Below are 27,019 nucleotides of genomic sequence, written 5' to 3' on the forward strand. Positions count from 1 at the left end.
AAAATAAGAATAAAAGTCAAATGATAAAATTCTTTATATATATATATATATATATATAGAGAGAGAGAGAGAGAGAGAGAGAGAGAGAGAGAGAGAGAGAGAGAGAGAGAGAGAGAAAGAGAGATACATGCACAAAATTCTCGTAGATGTACGTTTGAACTGGCTCCTTGGCATGCAGTTGGGAGCTCCGAATAGTTCAAAGTTTGAAATTTTGGACCAAAATTAATGCAGTAGGGCATTATAGTTAAAATGGTCGGTAGGCTTGATTTGTTCTCGTCTCTTTTTCTGTAGGTGATGACGGCAGCCCGCCTTAAAAAGTTATGTTTTGTTTTTAAATTTGCGGCTACAATTTTAATATTATTTTCATGGAAATTAAGGTGATGGTGAGAAAATTGTTGGCAAGAGCTTGGCTGGTACAAATTAATACGTACAGTTAGTGGGGAGAGGTTATGGTTAATTCCTAATTTTCTCGATCTCCTCGAGCAAAAAGAAAATGTAGATTTTGTTAATTATTATTCAAAGCGTTAAGGTCGATCAATTACAATACTTAAATCTTAATCTTCAAATTTATTTTTGTATGACAGTATGAGTAGCTAGCATTTGATCATTGGCACGTAAAACACATGGTGGTCTAAGCTAAGAATCACGACTTTTGGCTATTACCCTTCTTTCTTTTTTTCCTAGCTAATAAATAAAAAAGTGTTTTAATTCAGCAGGCCTACCGACACTTTCCACTGTCATTTAAGTCTTTGGCCAATATTTAGCCATGCAGCGACAATTTCAAGTTGATCATTAATATATATATTGTCAATGATATATAAGGTAGTTGCAGGTAATTTAAAAGCAATATAACTTGTGGAAAAGAGAAATGATGAGGCATGAAAGCTTGAAATCCCTGCCAAATAATCATACATTATCCCACATGCATCTTAATGTTTCAAATTAAATATTAGTTACTGGAAAATTGTAGCCGCAAAGTCTGAAGATTGTAGCATGCAGTAGTGTCTACACTGTAAAGGTAACAATTAGCTATATATATATATAGCCAATTACTTTACGTACTCTTCTTTATTTGTGGATTCAAAAGTCTATATATTCAGCCTCTTCCGGATTAATTCCTCAACTCTAAGCCGTGTACGACGTCGTCTCTTTAGCTCCTTAGAAATTAAACCATATTTTTCTATTCTAGGCAGTCCTGTTTGAAACTCTTGTTCGGACACAACTTCTAACATGATGGGTATTGTATTCTAAGTAAACCCTAAACTCTTTCATAAGTCACAAGTATGTTTATATCTCCTACTTATCTATATATTATCGCTCATTTAACAACAAAGGAATCTAACTTTAATTTTGTTATCATGGATGGGTATTGTGGGAACCAACTATTAAATTTGATAGAGTTAGTCAACTTTTTTTTTTTTGTAAATTAATTGCCTTGTAATCAGGGACGGATTTTTGGGGGGGCCGTATAGGCCATGCCCCCCCCCCCCCCCCCATCTCCTATTCCAAAAAGAAAAAAAAACTAGCCTTCTTACCTCTGCCCATAAAAGCTTCTGGCTCTGTCCCTAGTAATATTCCTGTAAAAGATATATATATATATATGTACTTTGAAGTTATTGATAGGCTTTGAATATAATGGTTATTTTGTGACTGGCGCACCATTTACGAACGGGGTTACGGTTGCTGCTTTACTAATAGCGTGGGCCACCCTCGGTCGGGCTGCTGGTATATGACGGCATGCTTACAATATCTAAGGCACCAATAATATATTACAAGTCTTTCGGGACAGCATGCCGACCCTGTCAAGAAGATGTTAATATCATGGGTAGACCATACGGTGAACAACTATGACCTAATTTTTATATATATATATATATATATATATATATACATATTTTCTCTACATTAAAATATTAGTGTTTGTCACCGGAAATATGGCATATCAATTCTTTAAAATAAACTACCTTTTATTAGGTGTAATAATGGAGGCAATACACATTATTTTTTGAAAAAAAAAAAAAGTCACAGGTTTATAGTTCGAGAGTCATTAAATGTCAGTTAAGGCTTATGATGTACGTAACTAGTTTCGTAATGATTTATTTACTAAGTCGTAGACTTACGTAGTTATTTTCCTTTCCCCATGAAACACCACGGTGCTTATGATTTAGCAGGTTGCCAATATTTAGAGTGGGAAATCGGCTAGGATGACTATGCCAAGCAAATGACTTGCAGTAGTAGGTTTGGTTGATTTATGTCTTTCGCACTGCCACCCCCGTGTTGCATCTGGGGTGGCTCGCGTATTATAGAATTGTATTTGAAGCTCTAAGTCTATAATTAAACTTAATAATATGATATCATAATTTTCGCTTTCCGCGTGCATACCTTTACTCTGATAAGATTATAGGAGTTAATTAATCTAGAGGAAACGTTAATGACTCTATAAGTTAAGTAAATACAATCACCTAATTTTGAGGGTATTACACCATGGCCCATATTAGCCCCCCTTCTGCCCCACCTCTAATATGGAGGAAGGGATTAGTGAAGACAATGCTTAGATTATGGGTGTTTTTTACATTAAAAAACACTAGGCAGAGTAATCTCATTCGAACAATAAGGTTCATGTTTGAACAAGAGATGACCCTTGAATGCCTTGTAACCATGATTGAAGACTATTAAAATGTGTCAATCACATAGCGCCTCGTTTGAACCTGCAATTGCAACCCGCTCAAACAAGATTGTCCAGGGTTGAAAAATATGATTTTTTTTTTCCCACGTAAAGAGGAAGTTTTAGGAATTTAGGAAGATAGGTTTCAGAAGGAAGTTTAGAAAAGTTTAGGAGTAAAGCAAAAATTAGAGTATTGGTAAGTTAGAACCCCTACTAATATAACAATTTTAAGCAGTTTTTAACCAAGACGATTATCATTGGGTAATAATGAAAGAGTTCACTACTTTGGCGTTTGAAGGGTGATCAACTGTAACAAAAGGAACAACAATGATCACCATAGGTTTTTCTCTTATGACAAGTAGTAGTCTTGCACCACGAAGCATTGCAACTAATTAATAGGGAGTTTTATTTCTGGTTTATTCTCGGCTTAGTTAAATGCCTTGTCACATTCCACATACAATTACAGGTTCTTAGGGTAAGATCCGGCTTCCATGCGGTAGTTTAAACTACCGCATGGGTGTTGTAGTGGAAAACGGTACTGTTTTTCACTTAAAATTTTTTTGCAAAACTTAAACTTAATAATAAAAAAATTATTAAAACTTAAAAATTATAAAAATAATAATAATTAAAAACCAAAAATATAAAAACCTAAAAAAAAAAAAAAAAAAAAAAAAAAAAAAAAAAAAGGTGCCCGGCGTTGCCCAAAGGGGTGGCCGGCCACCCAATTTTTGGCCAAGGGGGTGGCTTGAACCACCCCAGTTGGCTTTGGGGGTGGTCCAGCCACCCCCAAAAGGCCAAAAAACAAAAAAAAAAAACTAAAAAAGAAGAAGAAGAAGAAAAAGTTAGGGGTTTGGGGGGTGGCTGGACCACCCCCAAAGGCCGGATCAGCTGTATGGGGTGGTCGAAACCACCCTCAGGCCCTTTGGGATGGTCCGACTAACCTTAAAAGGCCAAAAAACAAAAAAAAGTTTGGGTTTTGGGGGTGGCCGGACCACCCCTAAAGGCCCGGGGGTGGTCCAGCCACCCCCCAAAACCCTAACCTTTTTCTGTTTTTTGGCTTTTTAAGGGTGGCCGAACCACTCTCAAAGCCGACTGGGGAGGATGATCCACCCTAGATTGGCCAAGGGGGTGGCTGGAGCCACCCCTTTGGCCAAAAATAAGGTAGCCGGCCACCCCCTTGGGCAACACCGGCCACCCCTTTTTTTTTTAGGTTTTTATATTTTTAGTTTTTAATTATTATTATTTTTATAATTTTTAAGTTTTAATAAATTTTTTATTATTAAGTTTAAGTTTAAGTTTTGAAAAAAAATTTAAGGGGAAAACAGTATCGTTTTCCACTACAGTACCCATGCAGTAGTTTAAACTACCGCATGGAAGCCGGATCCCTTAGGGTAGTATCAAAGTGGCTATATATAGAAACTTAAATTATATCTCTCCAATGAGGAAGAAAGTTCTTCGTTTTTAAATGAAAGGGGGAATTAATACAAGGAATCTCATTACAATTAACAAACTATAAAATTTTCCTTTTTACAATTGCAGTAATTTGAGGGAAAGAAAAACAAGAAAAACAATTAAGAACCCAAAAATGACAAACAAGAGGAAAGTTAGAACAACATAAAGTGCTCCTAAGTGTTTGAGAAATAGCATTTTTAACTTGTTGACAATACTGTAGATCCTTCTTATTTGCCCGGTTGAGCCAGTAAGAGGTTCAATTTCACTCATTTTAATCATGGCAAAGGCAAAATTAGACTTAAAAGTGGCAAAGGCAAAATTAGACTTAAAAGTGGCAAAGGCAATGCTTGGATTTGGGGTGTTTTTTACATCGAAAAACACTAGGTAATGTAATCTTGTCCGAACCGTTTGGTTCATGATTGAATGAGACGAGTCCTGACAGCCTTGTAACCACAATCAAAGACTATTAGAACATGTCAATCATAGATCCCATCGTTCGAACCTGCAATAGCAAGCCGCTTGAACAAGATTGATCGAGGTTGAAAACCATAGTTTTTTTCCCAAGGAAAGAAGAAGTTTTAGGGAATTTAGAAATATAGGTTTCAGAAGGAGGTTCAAATAAGTTTAGAAGTAAAGTAAAAATTAAGGCATTGGTGAGTTGGAACCCTAACTAACATAACAATTTTAAGCAGTTTTTTACGAAGACGATTATCATAGGGTAATAACAAAGAGTTTAGTACTTTGATGTTTAGTACTGTCACAATGTAATAACAATTATCACCATATGTTTCTCATTACAATTAACAAACTGTAAAATTTCCCTTTTTACAATTGCAATAATTCGAAGAAAAAAAAAATTAATAACAAAAAAAATGACAAACTGAAGGAAAGAAACAAGTTGCATACTCCTAAGTGTTTGAGAAATCGTATTTTTAATTAGTTGACAACACTGCAGATCCTTCTTATCTGCCCAGCTGAGCCAGTGAGAGGTTCAATTTCACTCATTTTAATCATGGCAGAGGCAAAATCAGACTTGAAAGTAGCAGGGCTTCTACTATATTCCGAAACAACACTGTCTGTTGACCCTCCACTAAAGAGGATTTGATCTGATGCAAGGAGACCCTTCTTTTGAATTAAATTCTTGAAGTAGTTGTTGTCAAAAGAATTTGGTGTCACCAAGTCCAACGCTGCCAAGTTTTGATCGCCACCAGTAACAGGACAACGACGCTTGCGAGTGCTAGCAAATCCAGCATCAATGTCACTCTCGTCGTCGTATATCCGGTTTCGAAATGTGATGCATCGAGCTTGCCCTAATGTGTGGGAACCTGCATTAATTTGGACATTAATTTTGTTAAAGTATTGATTAAATGATCAAATTTACTATTTCCTATCAATTTAAGATTTTGGGATCGATGAGTTGTGATTTAAACATGATATGGGAGCTGATCAGGTCCTGAATTCTAACCCCATCTCTATCATTTATTTCCTATTTTAATTAAATATTCGAGGTGTTGGGCTAACCTGACAAAGCGACCATATCTCTTGCAGTAAGGCCTTTGCCAGCAAAGTTAGAAATAAGTTTGTCAAGGCTGTCTGCAGCAGTTGGAAGTTCTCTCTCGGCTAGAGTTAAGCTTGCAGTGGTGGAATCTCTTCTTCCGAGCTTCACTGTCCAAGATGGGCCACCCACCTGTTTTTTCAGAGAGAAACTCGATCATCAAAATGTCATCTTTGATTTTGCAAAAGATATATATTTCCAAAGCGCACAAGTGAGAAGAATATATATATATATATATTGAGAGTTTGAATGATCAGAGCTATATATGTATACTCACAGCAACTGATGCGTCTCGTGCTGCCAGCGCAAGAATATCTGCGCAGGATACAACTCCAGGGCATGTCTTCTCTACCTCAGCTTTGGCACTGTCAATGACTTCATAACCTCTTACAGAATCCTTATTTTGAAATGCGTTTCTTTCGGCGTCCTTCAGTAGAATCGATGCATCACAGCCCTGCACGAAACAATCATGGAAATGGAGACGAACAAGAGATGCCGCCATCCGACGTTCGCGTGAAACTGCTGTTCTAATAGCAGTCCGAATAGTGCTCAGTGCATTCGGACACGTGCTGTCATAAAACTTTGGAGACAGATGCGCTTCGCAATCGGTGCTCAAAAACAGCAACATAACTATGAAGGAATTTCTCATCCAACTCTTGTTAACCATTGCTGCTGTCATTTCTTTGAGCTTCCGATTAATGATCGATCAACTATATATATATATGTTTTAAGTTAAGCAAAAGAATGAAGATATATAATGTTCGGAGAAACCAGAATGCTCCCATCAGTTTATATACATGCGATACGGTTTGTCTGGGTCACTGCTTTCTGCTATAATTAAGGCTCGATGACATCTTCTCCTTTGATTGGTCAAAGTCAAATATAATATGCTTTGAACATATATTCTTTAACTCTTATCTACATATAATTAAATAAGAATATATATATAATACCCCGGTTCCATATTGAGAAGATATGAATAGCTCACATAGAGTGAGTAGTTTATAAAGATACTCATGAGTGCTAAGTTCCCACATTGCCTAGTTACTAGGTGAAACTGGGCTTTATAATGGATTCTAGGAAAGCTTCAAATTGACTAGTCCTTTTGGTGTGATAGCGCAGATGTGACTAGCGCTTTTCCTTGGGTCGTTACAATATACAAGTCAAATAAATCAAATTCTTGACGTAGTTATATATTTTTATGTATAGATGCATGCACAAAATTCTCGTAAATGTTTGAACTGGTGGCTCCTTGGCATGCAGTTGGGATAAATGATGAGAACTCTGAATAGTTCAATATTTGAAAATTTGGACCAAAATTAATGCAGTAGGGCATTATAATTAAAATGGTAGGTTGGCTTTAATTTGTTCTCTTCTCTTTATCTTTCGGTGATTACGGCAGCCCACGTTAAAAAGCTGTGTCCTGTTTTTTTTTTTTTTTTAAATAAAAATAAAAAATTAGGTGTTAGAATTTTAATATTATTTTGATGAAATATCATTGCATGTTTTGATTTAGTCTTCTAAATTTGGATCAAATATCTCAATTTATTCATTTTCCGCATTATCTTCATATGTGAAAGGTGAACAATCTAACGCATCAATAATTATTAGTCACATAATAATAATAATGCAAGAAAGAAACAGCATCGAGGCATTTTAAAAATTTCAAAGACTAAATTCAACCAACCAAGAATTCGTTAAAAAAAAAAAAAATTAAAATTAAAATCTAATTAGGGACCATCATATTTTAATCTAAAAGTTAAAAGACTAATATATACTATTAATTGTCACAACATTGGTAAACAATTCTTATCTTGACCTGACCCCCTTAATCACATGATTACAATGTTTATTATGTTAATATATACTTGACTTTTCAAATGGATAATTAGATCGATCAAGGCTTATGCACAAAACTTAGATATTCCATTGGTCTCAAAATAGATTATTTTAGTGTTTTTAAACCAAAGATGATTTAGTTAATATTATTCAATATATATATATATATATATAAATTGTTACTATTAATTATGGAAAAAATAATGATCTTCCTTATCAAAATCATGTTTTTTTTTTTTTCTTTTTATAAAATAAAATATCTATATATATATTATCATAGTTTATGAAAAACAACCCAAAAATAGTTATCATCTATTTTGAAATAGTAGACTATTATATTTTTACAAATGACATGATTTTATATATATATATATATATATATATATATATATAAATCTACTGAATGCATTTGATGACTTTGTAAAGTTAATTTCATATGACTTATCAACGGTAGTGTGGTGGCATAAAGCTTTGCTGTAAAATATTGTCAACGCTTGGGATTGGTTGGGTTAGGTGATGAAAATTGGCTCTAAGTTTTTCTTTACAAGAGCAGCCTCACTATGGTTGTTTTTTTTCCTTATAATGTTTGGATTTCGTTCGAAAATTAAGTATTTCAAGTTAGAGAAGAGTTTTTTAAGCTTTAAGCTTTTCTTTAAAAGTGTGTTTTGATCATTTTTAGAGGAAAAAAGTTAAAGAAATATTTGTGCTTTTTACCAAACGGACCAGTTTCTTTTTTTTTTTGCACAGATTTTTAGGTACTAAAATTATTTGCAATATTTGTGTTCGCAAAATGCGAATAACACTATTAGATATTCGTGTCCGCATCTTGTGTCATTTTTTTTACAATCTACATCTGCAAGGTTATTGCAGTAATTATCCTATCTCCGCAAACAAGTAATAGGCCTATTTTAAACGTTTTTAAAAATAATTTTAACCGATTTTTAGTCTTTTTGGCTTGCTTTGAAAATATAATGCACCACTGAAAATATGTAGAACCGAGAAAAAAGTGGATGATAGATACGATCTCAAAATATTCATTGTAATCAATGTTCACAAGAAACACGTACCCTTATTATTATTATTATTTTTTATCTATAATTCAATAAACATAACAATCAAGCCATCAAACATAACATAACATATATTGTCCAAATAAAACACATACATAAGTTGATGTTTATGGCGTTGTGTTGTGTTTAATATATACATATATAGTTTTTGCTAACCAATTCTGCACCCGCATTTGCGGATGTTGGATAGCAAATAGCGGATAGGTGCAGTAGCGGATGCAGATGGTTATTATCCACTCGCATGCACACTCCTAATCTAAATCAACATTTTTGTGGCATATCAAATTAGATTATCTCTAAATTGGATCATGCAGACTTCCACACGTATGCCTCCATGTTCACTGGTGTACATGAAAATTGAAGCTCAAGTTTTTTATGTTAATCCATGATATTATTAAGGGCTTGAGCAGTTTCCGAAACTGATTTTTTTTTTTTTTTTTCCTCTCTCTCCAATCTGCATCGTCCAATAGTTTTTAGAGATGTCCAGCTGAAGATTTCGAATAATATATCCGAAAGAAGATCTGTGGGGGACTCCATTAGAGTTGGAAAACCCTAAAATCATAAATATATTTAGCATCAACTGCAATCAGGATATAGACTACAAATTCAGTTTAAGATACAACAAGACAATCACAATTCACAAAGTATTTTAATGGGAAATCTTTTGTGAGAAATGGTTGAATTACTGTAATGACACTGATGATGTCTAGCTGCATACAGGTCAGACTCGCTTCCATAAGAAGCCTGAGCTTCTTAATATAAAGTTTTCCTTTAAACTAGTTGGAGGAATTTTTTCCACCCCAATTTCGATTGACATGTGTTTAAAATGCATACTCTTAATTTGTATGTTTCTTTGTGAAAATCACATATATTGTACAAAATTATTTCCTAGAGACTCATTCTGGTCAATCTGCTGTAACAGAGGGAAAATACTGAAATGGGAAACCAGACATTTCCTAGGTCATTTGCCAGGCACAAGATGTGGCAAATTAGCAAATTCAATAAACGCATGCGTTTCAATATCATTCTCTTTAGAAAACAAATAACAAGCTATTCCTACCTGCATAACATCAAATGTAACTATACATCTTCCTTGCCTTTTTTCATACAACAAGTGTATTCTCAAGATATTTGTAAGTGGAACGACCACATCAACAAGAGTTCATCACTAACCCTAGAAATTGCACTTAAATGAACATTTTTCATACATGCTACAACTATAATATCAGGATACTTTACTATTGATGGGAACAGATGGAATTGCTTCGTGGCCATCTCCAATGCTATTCAAACAAGGTGGCTTGGCTGCCCCATAATAAAAGAATGCCATTATTTTTGACAGCTCATCTGCATTTCGAATTGCTGAAAACCCGGCAAACAATGAGAGTTAAAATGATATAGTGGGATGCAGAAAATTTAAGATAATCACTTCATTCTAGAAATTACCTTTCTCACGGTACAAAATCTTCCCTGCTTTTGTGAAGATAATCTCAGGAAAAACGGAAACTTGTAACGCAGAAACCAATTCATCCTCGACAACAGCATCAATTGCAACACACTGAATTGAGATGACAATAAAAATATCAGGAAAAAAAAAATGTCTTTGTATGGGGATGGAGGTGACAGAAACAGTTCAGTGGCTTCACTCACTCTTGGTGAAGGCAGCCGGCAGTTCCATATGATTTGGACAGCCCTTTCCAGCTCCTCCCGTATTTTTTCATTTTCCTTTGGTCTAAAAAAATAAAATATTTTCAGTAGTAATGTATAGTTTACTTGTCTAAACATGGAAAAGTAACACAGATGTTTGTATTAAAATCCAAGTTCAGGTATTATTTCAATATTGATTGACAGCTCAGATGCATCACCCATAATAATTAATAGAGATGCTTCCAATAGTCCTCCTAAATCTGACTTCTTTTTTTCATAGGTAATCAAAGAAAATAGCATTAAAAAGCGTCGGGTGCTCCTAAGCATACAGGGAGTATACAAAAAAGACACCAAAACAGAAAACAAAGGAAAACACCCTTAAAAATCCAAAGACAGAAAAACCCCCTAAAACCCCCACCACAGAAACCCAACGCCCACAAAGCCTGGGCTACATTACAACTGCAAGGGCCCTCTTGCCTTTAACCCGGCTAGAACCAACTCCCCTAGCGTCGGAGTCGATTGAGCATTCTAAATTCTTAAGCTTTCTTTTCCCTTTTTGCTTAGAAGTAGAGACAAAGACCTCTTGGCGCTGCCCTTCATCAACTAAAGCCAAAAAATTCAGAGAACCCTTCTCATTCCGTAAGGGACCCCCATAGTGCAATAACACGACCTTGAAACTTGCACTGCCCCAGGGTATCCAACAACCTCTCCCTCAAGATCACCCCGCTTTCTAATATTCGCCCACCTCGAAGACACGAGAAGACTGCTGATCCCTCCTAAATCTGACTTCTCTTCAACAACAATGAAAACTCACTCAATTCTTATTTTGACTAATGATCACTGAAAATGTCTTTTTGATAAGTAATCACTGAAAATGTCATAGCACTCAAGCACCAAACAGTCATTTAAATTAATACTGAAGTTATGGAGAAAATCAAAAGACTAGTTGAAAAGATCCATCCATTCAAAGACACTCGGTCTATAGCTGATCTGAAACAAAGGACAATAACCTGTCCTGAATTCCATATGGTCAGTACCAGTTCAGCATTTGATTTATCAACTCAAAGGTTAATAGATATTAAAAAAAAATAAAACATTTACAGTCTAAGCAACTTGAGAGAGAGAGAGAGAGAGAGAGAGAGAGAGAGAGAGAGAGAGGTTTCCATGAGAATATAATAAGGTTGAAATGTTGGGAAAATAATTTGTGAGGAATTTCTCCCCTAGCTTGGTACTAGTTGAATTGTACAGTAACAGAATAGCCAACAAAACTGCCAAGCAGTGCAGTACTTGTAAGACTGGAAGTCAATTAATGGAACCTTCAAACATGGCTATAAATGGGTAAGACAGTATTCTTTCCATGATCCAACTGATTTTACAGCACAACCCAATAAATTTCAACTATGAGGTATCAATTTTAACTACGTTCTATTTTTTGTTTTTTAAGTTGAAAATATTTACCAAGAACTTATGGACATTGATTTGGCTGTGGAACAACATGACAGGAATGTTAATGGTGTGAAAAATATGATTATTCCTGCGGGTAAAATAAATTCTTCAAAAACCAGGTTAAAAAAGAAAGCAAAAGTAAAGCAACATTACACTAGAGAGATTGAGTGCTAAAACTTTTGTGCCAATCAATCATGTGCAAATTCGATAGGACTAAGGGGTAAAAAATGACAATTTAAAGTGAACAAGGTAATACAGAAAAAAGGAAGCAACTGAAAGTATAACAGCCACAGGTAAGAGCATCTGTATTGAGCTCTCCAGTTTGAAAATTTCACCAAGAATGATTACCTTTTATAGCGATTGTGCACAAGAACGATTAAAGGACTGATGTCCTTGAACACAGTCTCTTCCCATTCTACAGTGGTTATGTCTTTGATTGGACGGATATAATTATCATCTTGCCAGACTATTTCATTGTCGCTATCATAATTATCATCCTCGGCTTTCTTGGTGTTCTTGACAGTGATCTTGTCAAAGAACTGACCCATGCTGAATCCCCGCCCATCAGCATCTTCAGGCCAGTCAGGATCCTCCTCATCCACGACTAGGGGGTAATCAGCCATAAGCTTTTCCATCTTCTTCCTCCTTTCCACAGGATCTACCTCACCCTCGACATCAGGGTTTCTATCAAGCACTTCTCTAATTTTGCTCCTCCATTCACGTCTCTCTTCGGCGTCCATAAGATAAGGATCGTTCACCTTCCCTGAAGGAGGTTCATCCTCCTCCTCTTCACTGTCACTAGATGCTTCCCTATCGAGTTTCCCTACACTTCTAGACTCTGTCAATCTACTTGTCCTGATTGCACGACCCTGTGTTCAGACACAATGTGATTCCATTTCAACAAATATGCTAAGAAAAACCCATACATCCTAAAAAGTTATAGATTCTAAACGTGACATAAACACACCAGCAAAGGCGAGTTTAGAAAGTTGGATGAGAGACTAAAACACTCCATTCTTGAGGAAGATACCCAACTGTTGCGTCGTCTTTGTTTAGATTGTGGGCTTAAACCGGTAACTGAATTGGGAACTCTGAATTTGCTGTCTTTGAGGGCTGAGAGTGGATATGATAAAGGTAATCTTATCGTGTGTTGTAGCGCCATTTCTTCAACACACAACTGATTCCAAATGAAGAACAAAAGCAAATATCAGCAATAAAAAGTTAACCACAGAAGAGAATTAGAACAGTACTGAAAGCTCAAAAACATGGGAATCCATTCATTTAGCCATTAAAGCAAACAGTTAAGAAGCATAGAAAAAGTCTGTAGACCAAATAAAAAAAAAAGGAAAATCGTTTGAATAACTGACTTGGGTAGTCTTTAATTTCTGAGAATGAAGCTTCTTTCTAGTTGTCAAGGAAAGAACTCGCTTGAGCTAAAAGCCTAAACCCCAGAGAACAGAGGCAAGGGGTGTTGGACCTTTTGGCTCTCCTACGAGAGGCGCGCACTGTTGAGTAACGTGACGTCCTCACCTGAGTTGTAGTGGTCCACCCTATTGTTGTGGGAAACGTATGAAAAAAGCTTTGGGTTGTGAGTTTGTAAAAATTATTAATTAACAGTTCTAGTCTGATCTAAGCAAAAATATCAATATTATTTATTGTGCTTTCGCACTTTCTCAGTAATTTTTTTTTTTAATCAAATGGATTCATAAGATTGAAAAACTTTTTTAAACAAATTCTTTTGTTGATATTCCTTATTTTTTAACGTGATATATTAGCTGGATAATTATTTTGTACAACAATGTCATGTGTCCAGCATTTTCATATCTCTTTATCTTTACAAGATACAAATTATTTTTAATAATTCGAAATTGTACTTTCTAGATAAAGAGTACTTGACATTATATTTGGCTTTCAAGCACCACAATTCCTTCTTACAGCTCTAACGGCCAAGTGTTTGGCCCTTGGAGGTGGTTGCCATACCAGTCTGGGGTGGCCGAACCTAGCCCCAGATCAAACGGGGGTGGTCGAGCGACTTCCAAAGCTCTTGAAGGTAATTTTGGCCACTCTCATTTTACTCTTTTGGGTTGGTTATTTTTATTGTTTTGATTTGTAGTTTTTTTTATTTTTTAATATTTTTAATATTTATTTTATTTTTAAATTTAACTTTTAAGTTGTTTTAATTTTTATTATTTTTTAATTAAATATATGACACGTGATAAAAATATTTCGACAAAATAGATCTTTTTGACACTCTTTGATAATTTGGGGGATTATATTAGTACATTTAGTAGTTGAGAGGACTACATTAAAAACGACTTGTAGTTTGGAGGCTTTTTTATAATTTTCCCATGTTTTTCAATAATTTTGAGAAAAAATGTGCTTTTTTTCTCTTTTTTTTAAAAACATTGTCTTCAAAACCATCACCAAACCATGACTAATCACTAATGTTTGGTTAGACACTTAATTGCATTTTGTTGTTGCCCTGAAATCTGCATTGCATGCCGTCTAAATCAAATTCAATGTCCGGGACAATTTTTCGACGAAAGCACAACTTGCCATGATTCAAACGTGAGTCTCCTCCCTCCGGATGATCTCACCGTGGTGAGGCAACTGGGAAGGGCAACCTTCCTTGCCATCTCACAAAGCCACTGCCCTTGGCCCTGACAGAATCGTAGGATATGACCATTTATTCTTTCTCAGTCATCTCAACCATCCAGAACCTGCTGCTCTCCCATGATTGGCAAAATGAAGCAATTATCAACCACATTCTCAGGCTTCTCAGCAATCTATCCTCTTGATCCACCCAAGAGCCAACCAACTCTGCCTATGAAGCCATTCCCACCCCACCTGTTTGTTCTTTTCTTTGTCTTTTTTACTTGAAAATGATATCATGAAATCCATATCTGCCCTTGATTCAAAAGGAGCCCAGTCCCCAGAATAAGAGGTTCGTTTAGTGCTGAATACTACCTAAACAGATTTTGGCAAAAGATAACTAGGGAAAAAAAAAAAAAAAGAGAGAGAGAGAGAAAGGCACATGAACAACAGAAAATGCTACAGAGAAAAGTGGAGGATGCAAAGGCAATTCGATAATGAAGCAAAGTTTTAAGGCGTATTTGGCAAGTCCGACATCTCGGCATCGTGGCCGGGTAGAGAAGGAAGGAGCCATGTTAAGAAGCCAACATCAGTTTGTCCCTTATATTTCTGGCACGAGTATTCAACCAACATGTTCCAAAGGTCTCCAACGGTCCATTCATGCGACAGGATCCACAGAGTCACCTGCCATCCAATGTCAATTGAGAAAGACGCGATTAAGAAAAATAAATATTTAAGGCCAAAAGTTTAAAGAAATGCAGTTATCTTGAGATCACCAAATATAGGTAGCTTTCTGCTGACAACTAAGGTTCAAACATGGTATACCTAAGCCAAACAGGTAGCAACTAAATGATAAGATTAGCAAACCTTTCAAATCTACATTAGCTGAACTCTAAGCACATATAATACTGATCATCTCACCCAAAAGTTCACAATTTGGAGGTGCCTCTATGTAATCCTAAGTGGGGACAACAGCAACAAATTCCGAATATTTAATGCATAATTTCAGTACTACCCAATAACTTGGAATATTGCATAAAAAGATTAAAGGCTCCAGCAGCAATGGCTTGGCTATAAATTCTGGAATACATAACGAAAATGCGTGGGGTAGAGGCAATGCTGAAGAAAAGAGGGTGTAAGAAGCCTTAAGTAAGAAGCCTGAAGAAACCATGCAAGAATTATCTGTAATATGAATATTCGCAGCCAAAATTCTCATGAGGATATTTGGCTGAGCAAGCAAAAAAAAGCAGAACACAAAAACACTGCTTGTGACATATCGGGTTTTAGTAGGCCCTTTACCACATTCCAGTAACCAAACCCTAGAAAGTAAAGATAAGTACCTGGTCTAGGTTCTGTAATGCCTCCAAACTGAATGTGTAGTATGATATGAAAGGTCTTAAGGCCTGAAAGACATGAACCCAGAATATAAGAATTGGTATTTGAGAGAGAGAGAGAGAGAGAGAGAGAGAGAGAGAGAGAGAGAGAGAGAGAGAGAGAGAGAGAACAGGGTCAGATAAGAATTTCTCTGTTTTCCATCAGGGACACAAGTCTATCAATTTCACTTCCACACAAATGTCACCCCTTGAGAACTATCGTATATGAGAAAATTAAAGACCAAAATATATCGTTCAGTCTACCGAAGTGGTAAAGACATGCGAGAAATGAGGACCTATCTGGCACCAAACATTAAAGTCCATGTTTACACATCCAACAAATGTTTTTTTTTTTTTTTTTTTGGGAGCTGGACCATACCTCAAAGGGAGGGAGGGGGGGGGGGGGGGGGGGGGGGGGGGCGAGAGTGAGAAACAGGCAAAACAAACACAAATTATATGAAACAAGCTGAGTTTTATTCTGCACCAATGGCACTAAAACAGAGATCCAAGTTCCATTTCCTCTTCAATCAGATCCCTTGCACACACAGATTTCTTCCCCTGATTTTCATCCACACTGTAACGTCATTACTCAGTGCTGGTCCCACCTGCTTAACCCAAAATCAGATCCCTTGCACCCCTGATTTTCTTCCCCTAGATGAGTTTCTGGGAGATTCCATTTAATTCTTTCTTAGGTAACCCAATTCATGCACCTAGGATTGAACCTACGCTCAGTGTCCATCAGTAGTTAATGCAACGGGAGAAAGGAGATGTCATTTGGCCTAAACACCATTGGCCACTGATAGGACAATTCTATTACCATCACTCCGTAGCAGACCTTGTCTCTAATCCTCTTCCTTTCTCAAATGATAGTCAATTTAAAACCAAGATTTATTTTATTTTATTTTATATATATATATATATATATAATTGCAAATTCATTAAAATGCGCAACCCAAACACACATAGAGTATACAAAAGGAATGCCTAACTAGAAGGAAAAAAAAAACAAAAAAATCTGAAAAAAAAATCTAAAAATAATGATAGCTCGAAATACTAAAATCTGAGGTAGCAGCCCAATGAAAAAGAGTCTTAAAGAATAAAGCCTTTAATACCACTAAGGTCCTCTCACGGTCCTCGAATCTCCGATGATTTCTTTCCCTCCAAAGACACCATATAAGACAATGCGGTATCATCTTCCAAACTACATCAAGCTGAAACCTACCCCGGGCGCTCTCCAGCAAGCAAAGAAATCTGCCACCCTCCTAGGGTATACCCCAAGCCAGCCCAGCCCTACATTGGCAAAGATAGTATTCCAAAGAGCACTTGCAATCTCACGGTATAGTAGAAGATGATCCACTAACTCCCTATTCTTCTTACACATGCAACACCACTCAACTAAAATGATCTGTCATTTTCTTAGATTGTCCATAGTGAGGATTTTCCCTGAGCGGCCAACCAAGCAAAAAAAGCCAGTCTCAAAGAAACTTTATTCCGTCAAATACTCCTCCATGAGAAACGAGTATTATCATGGGGAAAAAGAACAATGTAGTATGATCTAAACATCAAACAACCCTCTCATTTGTCTTCACCACCCCATCTCACTCTAATAGAATATAACAAAGTGAAAAATGGGGTAAAGAGATCCATCGCCCAATCATGAGCTGAGCTGAGAAAAATAATATTCCACTAATGAGAGACACTAGAAAGCTCCAAATGGTCTACCACTATAGTAGCCTTAAAACGGACAATGCTAAATAAGTCTGGAATAGCTATCTTGGAGGCTTGATCCCCACTTCAGGATAGTCTTTTCTAAAGCCAAATTTATTTGAAAGTCAACTATTCAGGGAGATACAAAAAGTCCCTACAAATTACAACCAAAAATTTAAAAGGTGCAAAATATCTTAAAAAATAAAAAATAGAAAATAGAAAATAGAAAATAAAAAAAGAGACGAAAGGTGTTAACAGCCGAATAGTCATGTAGTCCTGAGATTTATTTATTATTATCTGCAACCATTTTGATGAAAAGTCTGAGGTTTTCCTTTCTGATAAGCAAGATCTTAAGAGTTTAAAATCATTTCATCCATTTGACCTCTTTGAAGCATTCATCAAAAAGGATTATAATTTTAGATGCAAAATCCACAGAAAAGGGTGCTGCAGCGATGCTTATAATGTGAATCAGCAAAATAGGTGGAGCCCACATCCAAAAACTTATAAGTGAAGCCATTTGTTTGAGTTCCAAAAAGTATTTTGAAATAACAGGGGGATGACAAATACAAGATCTATGGAGAAAAAACTCTTTGTTTTCTGTCCTAATCAATGGATAAAGCACAAATATCACTAACAGGAAGCACATAATGCGTATTTTCTCATAAGAATGTATATTAGCATACTTCTAATCCATCAAATTCCATATACAACATTCTTTAAAAAAAGGTAAAAAAAAAAACAAAAAGAAGAACTTTGTTTCCTTTCCTTTTTGACAGCTGAAGACACGAAATTACCTGAGAAGCAGCAAGCCACTGAATTATGGTCTTAAGTTCAGGATCTCCTCCAAAAGCACCACAGCCCCAATTCCCAGTAGCAATCCCAATATTATCTTCATGGCCCAGACTCTGACAATTCTTCTCATAATTTATGATTACTTGATTTACAGATTTTCCTCCATATGTGTCACCAGAAGTTGAGGCAGTTTCATGCAACTAGCAACAAGCACAAGACCAATAATCAAGCTAGCAAATTAGTAATAGATGCAACAACCAAATTCTCAAGCACATAATGAGACTCAAGCCATGCTAAACTAATAAAACTTCAAATAATGTTAGATCAACAACAAAAATTAGTAATGACAACATCACAAAGCCATAAAGAATATAGACCAAAAGATTATTCCCAGACATGTCAATGGGGTATTCTACCTTTTGATCAAGATGGGCTTCAAAATACACATTTTCTTGAAACAGTCTCTCATACTGCTGATATTTAGATTGATCAAAGAACCCACAGAAAGCCTTATTAATCTCCCTGATGAAACAAACAAGTTATGATGATAAAATTTTGTGTTTACCAAAAGACTACAAAAAGTAAAATATCTAAGGAAGACATTTAGGCAACAAGAATGCATATAAAACCTACCGATCATAAATGGGAGAGCAACCAACCAATCTCAAAGGCAATGATCCATATACCAACAAAGTCTTAATCTAGTTATTTAACTTTGGCTGGATACCCTATTAAGCCTTCCAACTTTAGCTACATCCTCAAAATCTGTAAATTCAAATGCTCATTGATTTCAGCCATGTCCTTTAAAAATATCATTTCTTTACAACACCTCTAAGGGAACCATATTTCCCTTCATATGCACAACTCGTAAATTTCATTGCCAATAGCCAAACCAACTTATTCTTGCCTATCCTCAATTGGTATTAATACGTCCTTTTCTTGACTAGAACTCAACAATCAACATTCTAAATCAATAAATTGTCATGTGGAAAGCATCAGACAACAGCAGAAAAGCTATTATGGTTCTAAAACTGTGTTGCAGAACTATCAAACAAATCATAGAATTTATACACGTAACTCTCAGAAACAAACTTACTTTCCTCCTAGTTAACTTAGATCTGCTCTTTCTTGCCTCATACTCAAAAATTGATATTATCATTTTATAAGGCCAGCATCCTAGCCATGGAAGAAGACTTGTTCTATAATTTTCTTGTAAAACTAATCCCATAGATGTGACCTCCCCATACTAAGAAAGAAAGGAAAAAAAAAAAAAAAAAAAAAAAAAAAAAACCCTAAAAGGTTGCTCTACTAGATGGTGCAAACACGCTGCGCGGAGTAGTGACAAGTATTCTGATGCACAGAAAATGGCTTCAACAGATATTAAGATTTCCCATTCAATAAACCTACGTCAGACTCCCCTGAATTCAATGTTGCATGTGGTGCTAGAAACCAGAGTTTACATACCGGAGGAGGCACTCTTGTTTATACTGTCTCATTCCTGGGCTGCATAATGCATCTATTGCAGTGATCATGGTTTTACGTCTTCCAAAACAGTCAACATCCCTTTTATCCACATAGTCACCAGAAAAACGGAATGAAGAGGCATACCTACACCAGAAATAGATGATATTTGAATCAGATTTTCATTGCAACACAAGTTAACTACAATAAACAAGAAGTTTCAATATCTAAGTTAGCACTGGGACATCCATAGCATCTATAAAAGAAACAACGGAGACACAGAATCTTAATGTGGCAATAACCATGATGGGAAATCAATATTTGCACAGATTATGTGGTTTGGACTAAGCAATTTAAAAAGGTTTCACATGCCGAAATTATTTTTAGCATATTTGGCTGGAGAAGCACTTTTTCACAATAGAAGCCCAGCCCCATGATGTAAATAGAACTTCCAAGTAAGGAAAATAGTTGTCGGTATGCACTTTTCCACAAAACACTATCTTAATTTCAAAAGAGCATTTCACTAGAGGGACAAAAGGCCACTATAAAAATACAATTGCAAGCGACTCAATGCCTAATATCCCAAACCTATGACAATTATTTATTTCAGCACCTCTTTTATGCTACCTTTGTGCTTCGCAATTCCCATTCATATTTTTCAATAAAAGGCAATTGGTACAACATCATTACCCCTTCTAAGTCAATTCCGGATTTATAGTCCACCGGGTAATACTCACCCGGTATAACTTGAAAATCTTTCAGCACCAATAATTTCTATAGCCTCATTTTCTGCCATGGAAGGCAAGAAAAGCATGCCAGCAATTAATTCAGGATTGATCATGAAACGGATCTCTTCCTACATAAGATGATAAAACAAGGAAATAACAAATATCAGAGTTTACTAACTTTAAGTGAAATCGCAATAACATCATGGCCTGCATGACTCACAGCAAGGTAAAATATGTGTAAACGCAATTTGAATGAGAAAATGCGTATACCCTTTAGGGAACATACATCAGGAACAATATCTCTAAGTACTAGACATCCAAATACCAGATTAAGTACAAACTTTTTTTTTTTTTTTTGCAAGTAAATTTAGTCTTATTGAAAGCGTAAGGCGCCCCTAAGTACACTAAAAGTATACAAAAGGAAACACCTAACTAGGAAGACCACATGAGCTTTATTAATTTTGTAAGTTATACCTGTACACAGCCCCTACGTAGAGCACCACCTCCAATATACTTGTTTGCAAAATCCACTTCAAGAGCTTCACTGGATTGATCTTCTATCAAGCCTGAATTTTGGACCTACAAAGATATCGAAAGACCACCTAAGAGGTAATCCATCTTTGTCTCAAATTTATTTTTTATTTTTTATAAGTAATAATACCAATCTCATTGAAAGTGTGAGGCGCCCCTAACTACACAGGATACAAAAGGAAAAACCTAACTAGAAAGGGCAAAACTCAAATTGAAGAAATAACAACAAAGAAATTGGATCAAGTATTTATGATAAATCATCTAAATAAGACTGTTTAATGCATCTGTTCATTTGTTACCTCAACACGGCATAGAGGAATGACAGAATTTCTCCAAAATTTAGACTCGGGATATGATATGCATAGAGGATGACGCTCCAAAGGAAGTACTTTCCGCTCAAATGAGACAAGGCCCACAGGCATATCTGAACATATCCTTTCAAAATAGTGTATGATGCACCTTATCTTATTTTCCTGGCTTTCGTTGTAACTGTGGAAGAGACTCCTGAAGATTCATAAATCTTAGAGACATTCAGATCTTGAATTCAGTGTGATAAGATATTGGCAAGCCTCCCCAGATAGAAATATATAAAACTATAGCAGAATATACACCAACCCCAAGGGGTTGGCTCAAGTGGTGAAGGCTTTGGACTTTGGTGGCATAACCATCAGGTCTAAGGTTCGAATCCCCTTTGGTGTAAACAACTCATTAGGCCACACTTGGCGAAAGCCAAATTTAACCAATCCGTGTGGTGGGAGTGCATTACACGGATCCGGAGTTTATCCTTTAGGGGTGGGTACACAAAGTGACCCTACCTTGGGAGGATTCCCCGTCATAATTTTTTTTTAAATAAAAAAAAAAAAAAAAAAAGAATATACATCAACTCAAAGAAGATGAATCAAAAAAAAATTATTAAAAAGGATAGAATACTAAGCCCATGAAATCAACTAAAAACAATATATTGTGTGGCCATTTTCTCTACTGATCGTTCCTATTGACATTCAACCCATGCACTAAAGAAAATCTACGAATACTTGGGAAATACAAGTAATAATCGCCACATGTATGATGCGCATCCCTACCAAACATCCAGATGCATAAGATAATTCAAACCCTCTACGGCAGCAGCCTTCTACAGCTAATCGTGTTAGACTTGGAGCAATAAGGCAAGCACATTTAGGATTAATAATAGCACATGGTTAATGTTATACTATTCAATGTCATCTCAAGACATTGTATGCATCTTAACGAAATGGTATCAATGTAGCCACTTGTTAACCAATGCCCCTTAGATTATTTATTATCTGACACCAATCAGAATGATATTATGAAAATTAGGAAATGTTAAACTGTCCTTTTTCATCCAGAATATTATATCTACTGAAAGGATCAACGATACAAAAGTAGAAAACTGAATCGTAGTGTTATAACCATACTTCACACCAATAAGTTTAGATGCCTGATAAGACTGACAAAAGATTTTAGAAAGCTGAATCTCACATACGCAAACAAATGATCAAAGTTGATTGTTGGAAGATGTTTAACACCTCTATTAGAGACTGGGAACAGACAAAATAAACAGCATCCAAGAAGAGCACCAATCAATTCCTGAAATCGAAATCAACACATTAATTATCAAAAAGTTATTCCATAAAGTGAAGACAGAAACAATAACACAAAATATATATATATTTCAAATTTAGATAATATGTCTCAGGTATGGTGCAGTATGATTGGGGAATTTGCCCGAAATGGGTTGAAAGAAAGAACACCGTCCATTTGGAAATTTAAAATCTTTATGTGGTGTTTCCTAATTGAGTGCTGCCCCTGAAGTCCTTCAGGAAGATCTAAATCAGCTACGCCAATTTGTAATTTTGAAAAAGAAAATGATAAAATACTTACATTTGATGAGAGTGGTGATTGGGAAGTAGATAACCCAACCCAAAAACAGAATCATACAACTGGTTGCCCAAACTTATTCTCATATGTGAATGTTTCAGGTTTGATGGGATATCTGGGTTTACTTTTTTTCTCTATCAACACTAAAAATAGGTGCCCAGCTAAAAAGGAAGATCATATTACCTTCCATTTTTCTCTCTCCTAAAAGGTTAGTGTTGCTGACATTTTCTTACCCACAGCCCAGTTTCAGTTTCTTTGGTATTAGCACGTTCATTCAGAAACACAATAATTAGCAACAACTAGCCCACCTAGTATATAGGTTCTATGAGGTTTGGGTTCTTTTGTCTATCATTTCTGGCATCAAATGCTAAAGAATATAAACATCGGGTACATATAGATACCTGGGAGAGAACCACCACCCCTGGCTCTTGGGAACCCAATAAACGAAGCCCAGTTTTGAGCTGTCCATTGAAAAGGCCGTAATCTGCACGCTGATAGTGCGCTTCCAACAAAGAGGGAAAGCGCAGGAGCAAATTTGCCAATGCCGGAACTACCTCTCCGAACCATTTTGCGGATTCTGCCTCTGACATCAACTCGTCGAAGAAGAAAGCGTAACCATGAGACGCGGAAGGATCCAAGGGCTCGGACGAGAGGCAGGGAGAGAGTCTCCTGAGAGCGGTAATGGCGACGAATAGGGCCTCCCCTGTATCCACCATGCTGTGATCGGGTCCTTTTGCCATCGCTTTCAGTGCCTCTTCCACCGCCACTGACGGCCATGACAGGCTCGACGACCGCACTAACAACGGCAGATACGGTAGTATGGACTTCAGGTCTTCTCTGCTCTCCATTCTCTCTCTGATTTCGGGGGTTTTGTTACCTTCAGTGCTTTTCTCTTCAAGTCTGTACTTTAATGGCGTGTGTTCAAGCCTATATTTTATATTCTATAAGTATTAATAATTCTTAATATTTCATAATTACTTTATACTCTTAATAATATAAATTAGAGATAATTACACTTAACCCTTCTGATTTATCCACAGTGTGGCAATTTACCTTCCAATGTACCAAAATTAGTACATGACCCCCCGAACTTGCCAACGTGTGGCAAAATCAACCTTCCGTCCAATCGACCGTTCGTTTGGACGGAAAATCGGTCACGTGCAAGTCACGTGACCGTTTAAGACAGAAACCCTCTCTAAGTCACGTGACTTGCACGTGATCGACTTTCCGTCCAAACGAACGCTCGATTGGACGGAAGATTGATTTTGCCACACGTTGGCAAGTTCGGGGGGTCATGTACCAATTTTGGTACATTCGGGGATAAATCGTCACACCGTGAATAAATCAGGGGGATTAAGTGTAATTATCCCTATAAATTATTAAGAAATTGCATATACAGTTAATTATTTGAATATCTCATAATTATGATTAATATAATTAACAATAATGTTATATACCATATTTTTACATCACAACACTAACATGGCAGTTACAACCAACTCTTAATTTTTATTTTTTTTAGCAATAACTAATTAAGGACTAATTCAAGAGTTAATTAGAACTTACAAGTTAGAATTATAGGATAATTATTGAATAAAAATGTGATTTCTAGAATTACTCAAATTTATTAATTATTAGACTTATATTGAAAGATATCACACATTAGATGGTGTCAATCAAACTTAGCCTAATTTTATATTTTCAAAATAAAAACATATTTCTCTCAAAATTATTAATAAACAGTTTAAAAAACAAAAGACTTTTTCTCATTAATAACAAGTCAAACACTTTGCCAAGTCAAAACTAAATATGAGAAACAAAAGAAGAAAAGCCAGGGAATTGATCATAGAAGCCCAGACATCATAACCGTTGGAGCTCCATTGGTTCAGCAATGCTTAAGCTCAGTTTGGCTCAGCTTGCACAAGCCAGAGTGGGCATGTATTCAAGAAAATTAGTCAGCCTCTTTGAAGGCATTGCCCAACCACTGGCCTGAACCAAGGTCTTAAGGGCTCTAGCTTGGCTCTTTGCACACTATCATTGTGTTTAGTAGAGGTGTGTCTGTTTCGATGTAAAATATTTTTCGGTATTTGACTCATGCAGAAAATTAGCAACGGCGGAAAATGACTTGCGACTTTCGGCAAACATTTTACGAAAATTAAAGAAAGTTTTCATGGTCAACCAAAAATTTTGGTCAAGCTAATTTACGGTTTAAAAAATGGAAACTATTTTACGAAACTTAAAGAAGGTGTTCATAGTCAACCAAAAAAATCGAAACAAACTGAGGATTAGTATTTGCTTCCACTCCAAAATATAAACAAGAAAAATAGTAATAGAAAACAATGAATGCAAAACTGCAAAACAGTAATAGAAAACTATAAGTTAAATACTAATACAAATCTCAAATCTGTATGCAAACCCTACTTCATCGCATGTTACCCTCCCGCAAGACATCGATCATACTGTATATCCGCTTGTCAGCTCGCCGGCAGGCACGATCCCAAGGAGATTCGAACCTTAGACCTAATGGGAATGCCACAAAGACCAATGCCCTTATCACTTGAGAATTTAAACTTAAGAATGATTCTAAACTTCTAAATCAAGATGCTTAAGACAATAAAGTAATGAAAAATAATTTAGATATCTGCCTGCCAGACTCTTCTATCAACTTCTTTTCATGATATTAAGAAAATTGGACAGTGTCTAACCACCTATTTCCCATAAAGCCTTTGACCTCAACTATGGAATGAATGTTGGGAACTATGAAAGGGGCATGGGGATTCAAGGCAGCCTGACTCAATTCTAAGAAATTCCTCTAGATTTAAAGCTTTTCTTTCTTTCTTTTTCTAGGTAAAATGAATGCCCATGAGCAAAGCTTCCAGCCACTAAACCATTTTACCTGATGTAAAAATCAACAACTTTTTTAGCCCTATCATATCCTTAACAATCCGATTTCAACTCCAAATTAAAGAAATCCAAGGTGAGCATCATAACTAGAGCAATATTCTGCACAAACTTCTATAAAATTCGTAGTCTAAGAATACATGGTATTGAAGCCAGGGCCTATAACACCCACATCCATAATTCCAGTCATGTGACATATCATTATCTTCAAGCACAATCACCCCTTACCTCCTAAACAGTTCTACCAATCACATACAGCATAACTAGAACTCCCTTAGCTGAATGCATACAACTCATTCCAATCGATGCTCACAAACTGCGATCTAAGCCAATCCAGTGCAAGATGCATGAGAAAAACAAAACTCTGGATGTTGGGGAATTATTATTCCCCACTCGGGTTATACACTTGGAAAGACATGGTTGGTCCAGATGATATGCTACGTCGGTAATGACTACTCGGGTTATATGTTGGTCGGGAATGATCAAGATCCTCAGCATTTATTAGGATCTTGGCACTTGTCAAATCAAGTCAAAAATCAGTATGGAGCACTATGCATGATATCTGTGTACCTTACCGGTTATTGTTCACACTGTACAGATCACTGTTCACATTGTACAATAATAAGACTTTTGCTATGCATCAACAATAAAATGGAGCATATATTATATATACATCACCTAAGAGGTATGCATCTATCTAATATGATAATTCTCTCTTACTCTCCTTACTAACTTGGGCGTCGGAGGAGGCTCCGCCGGCCAACCCCCGACGGGTCTTTCCTTTGTTGTAGGTTATATACGAAGGGACGGATCAGAGGCTGCATGATAAGGATCACATCAACACTGGACTTGCTCACCTCTTGCACCTATTACAAAGTTCTTCAGAAAGAGCATCACAGGTTTGTTTAGAATTAGAAGTGCCAAGCAAATATGGGTGAATAATCAATTTTCAGGGAAAAAATAATCACAGAATTTGTGGAATGCGCGCTGGTTTTCAAATTTATTTATTTATTTTTTTGATATTTGCACCATTAGTCTTGGAGTTGACCTAAATTACGAATCACTTTTGTGGTACTATAATTACAAATCACTCATTTTCCGTCCATCAAGTAAACAGTCCGTTAATAGATTGCAATACAAATAAGGTTTAGAGGTTGTCTTACTATTTATATAACGTGACAAAATAACGGATTCAGTTAACTTGGTGGACGAAAAATGAGTTTAGGGAGTGATTCGTAATTATAGTTTACCACAAGAACCCTCCATGAATTTTTTGTACCACAGGAAGTGATTCGTAATTTAGGCCAACCCCATGAACCAGTGGTGCAATTATCTTTTTTTTTTTAATAAAAAATTATGTA

General features: G+C 36.1%; 3 protein-coding genes across 4 annotated transcripts; all 3 read right to left on the minus strand.

The window, feature by feature from the left end:
• Positions 1-4,899: 4,899 nt before the first annotated feature.
• Positions 4,900-6,418, minus strand: LOC133875997 (lignin-forming anionic peroxidase-like). Its single transcript, XM_062314297.1, has 3 exons — positions 5,950-6,418; positions 5,639-5,804; positions 4,900-5,442 (listed from the first exon to the last, which is right to left on the minus strand). The coding sequence occupies exons 1-3, from the start codon at positions 6,349-6,351 to the stop codon at positions 5,054-5,056; spliced, it is 957 nt and encodes a 318-aa protein (XP_062170281.1). The 5' UTR covers positions 6,352-6,418; the 3' UTR covers positions 4,900-5,053.
• Positions 6,419-9,578: 3,160 nt separating this feature from the next.
• LOC133875990 (thioredoxin-like fold domain-containing protein MRL7L, chloroplastic) lies at positions 9,579-13,233 on the minus strand. Its single transcript, XM_062314285.1, has 6 exons — positions 13,042-13,233; positions 12,642-12,851; positions 12,023-12,543; positions 10,232-10,313; positions 10,028-10,139; positions 9,579-9,943 (listed from the first exon to the last, which is right to left on the minus strand). The coding sequence occupies exons 2-6, from the start codon at positions 12,834-12,836 to the stop codon at positions 9,807-9,809; spliced, it is 1,047 nt and encodes a 348-aa protein (XP_062170269.1). The 5' UTR covers positions 12,837-12,851; positions 13,042-13,233; the 3' UTR covers positions 9,579-9,806.
• A 1,329-nt stretch (positions 13,234-14,562) lies between these two features.
• LOC133876008 (poly(ADP-ribose) glycohydrolase 1-like) lies at positions 14,563-23,663 on the minus strand. Of its 2 annotated transcripts, XM_062314307.1 has the most exons (10): positions 23,159-23,663; positions 22,363-22,466; positions 21,158-21,362; positions 20,802-20,906; positions 20,337-20,455; positions 19,603-19,746; positions 18,555-18,660; positions 18,141-18,338; positions 15,607-15,669; positions 14,563-14,950 (listed from the first exon to the last, which is right to left on the minus strand). In XM_062314307.1, exons 1-10 carry the CDS (start codon positions 23,603-23,605, stop codon positions 14,777-14,779), a joined length of 1,665 nt encoding a protein of 554 aa, XP_062170291.1. In that variant the 5' UTR covers positions 23,606-23,663; the 3' UTR covers positions 14,563-14,776. The 2 variants fall into 2 exon arrangements, with proteins under 2 accessions (XP_062170291.1, XP_062170299.1); XM_062314315.1 differs by lacking the exon at positions 15,607-15,669.
• Between the last annotated feature and the right edge of the window lie 3,356 nt (positions 23,664-27,019).

This window comes from Alnus glutinosa, chromosome 1 (assembly GCF_958979055.1).
Source record: "Alnus glutinosa chromosome 1, dhAlnGlut1.1, whole genome shotgun sequence".
NCBI lineage: Eukaryota > Viridiplantae > Streptophyta > Magnoliopsida > Fagales > Betulaceae > Alnus > Alnus glutinosa.

What these genes read in the sequence shown, in the direction of transcription:
- LOC133875997 (XM_062314297.1), bottom strand. Translation starts at nt 6,351, where the DNA reads ATGACAGCAGCAATGGTTAACAAGAGTTGGATGAGAAATTCCTTCATA. An exon ending in CACGAGACGCATCAGTTGCT is followed by an intron (nt 5,805 to 5,949) that starts GTGAGTATACAT and finishes CTGAAAAAACAG; the next exon opens with GTGGGTGGCCCATCTTGGAC. An exon ending in AGATATGGTCGCTTTGTCAG is followed by an intron (nt 5,443 to 5,638) that starts GTTAGCCCAACA and finishes AAATTAATGCAG; the next exon opens with GTTCCCACACATTAGGGCAA.
- LOC133875990 (XM_062314285.1), bottom strand. Translation starts at nt 12,836, where the DNA reads ATGGCGCTACAACACACGATAAGATTACCTTTATCATATCCACTCTCA. An exon ending in GTGCACAATCGCTATAAAAG is followed by an intron (nt 10,314 to 12,022) that starts GTAATCATTCTT and finishes TTATTTTTTTAG; the next exon opens with ACCAAAGGAAAATGAAAAAA. An exon ending in GATTTTGTACCGTGAGAAAG is followed by an intron (nt 9,944 to 10,027) that starts GTAATTTCTAGA and finishes CCGGGTTTTCAG; the next exon opens with CAATTCGAAATGCAGATGAG.
- LOC133876008 (XM_062314307.1), bottom strand. Translation starts at nt 23,605, where the DNA reads ATGGAGAGCAGAGAAGACCTGAAGTCCATACTACCGTATCTGCCGTTG. An exon ending in AAGCCCATCTTGATCAAAAG is followed by an intron (nt 18,339 to 18,554) that starts GTAGAATACCCC and finishes GCTTGTTGCTAG; the next exon opens with TTGCATGAAACTGCCTCAAC. An exon ending in AGTGGCTTGCTGCTTCTCAG is followed by an intron (nt 15,670 to 18,140) that starts GTAATTTCGTGT and finishes CATGTCTTTCAG; the next exon opens with GCCTTAAGACCTTTCATATC.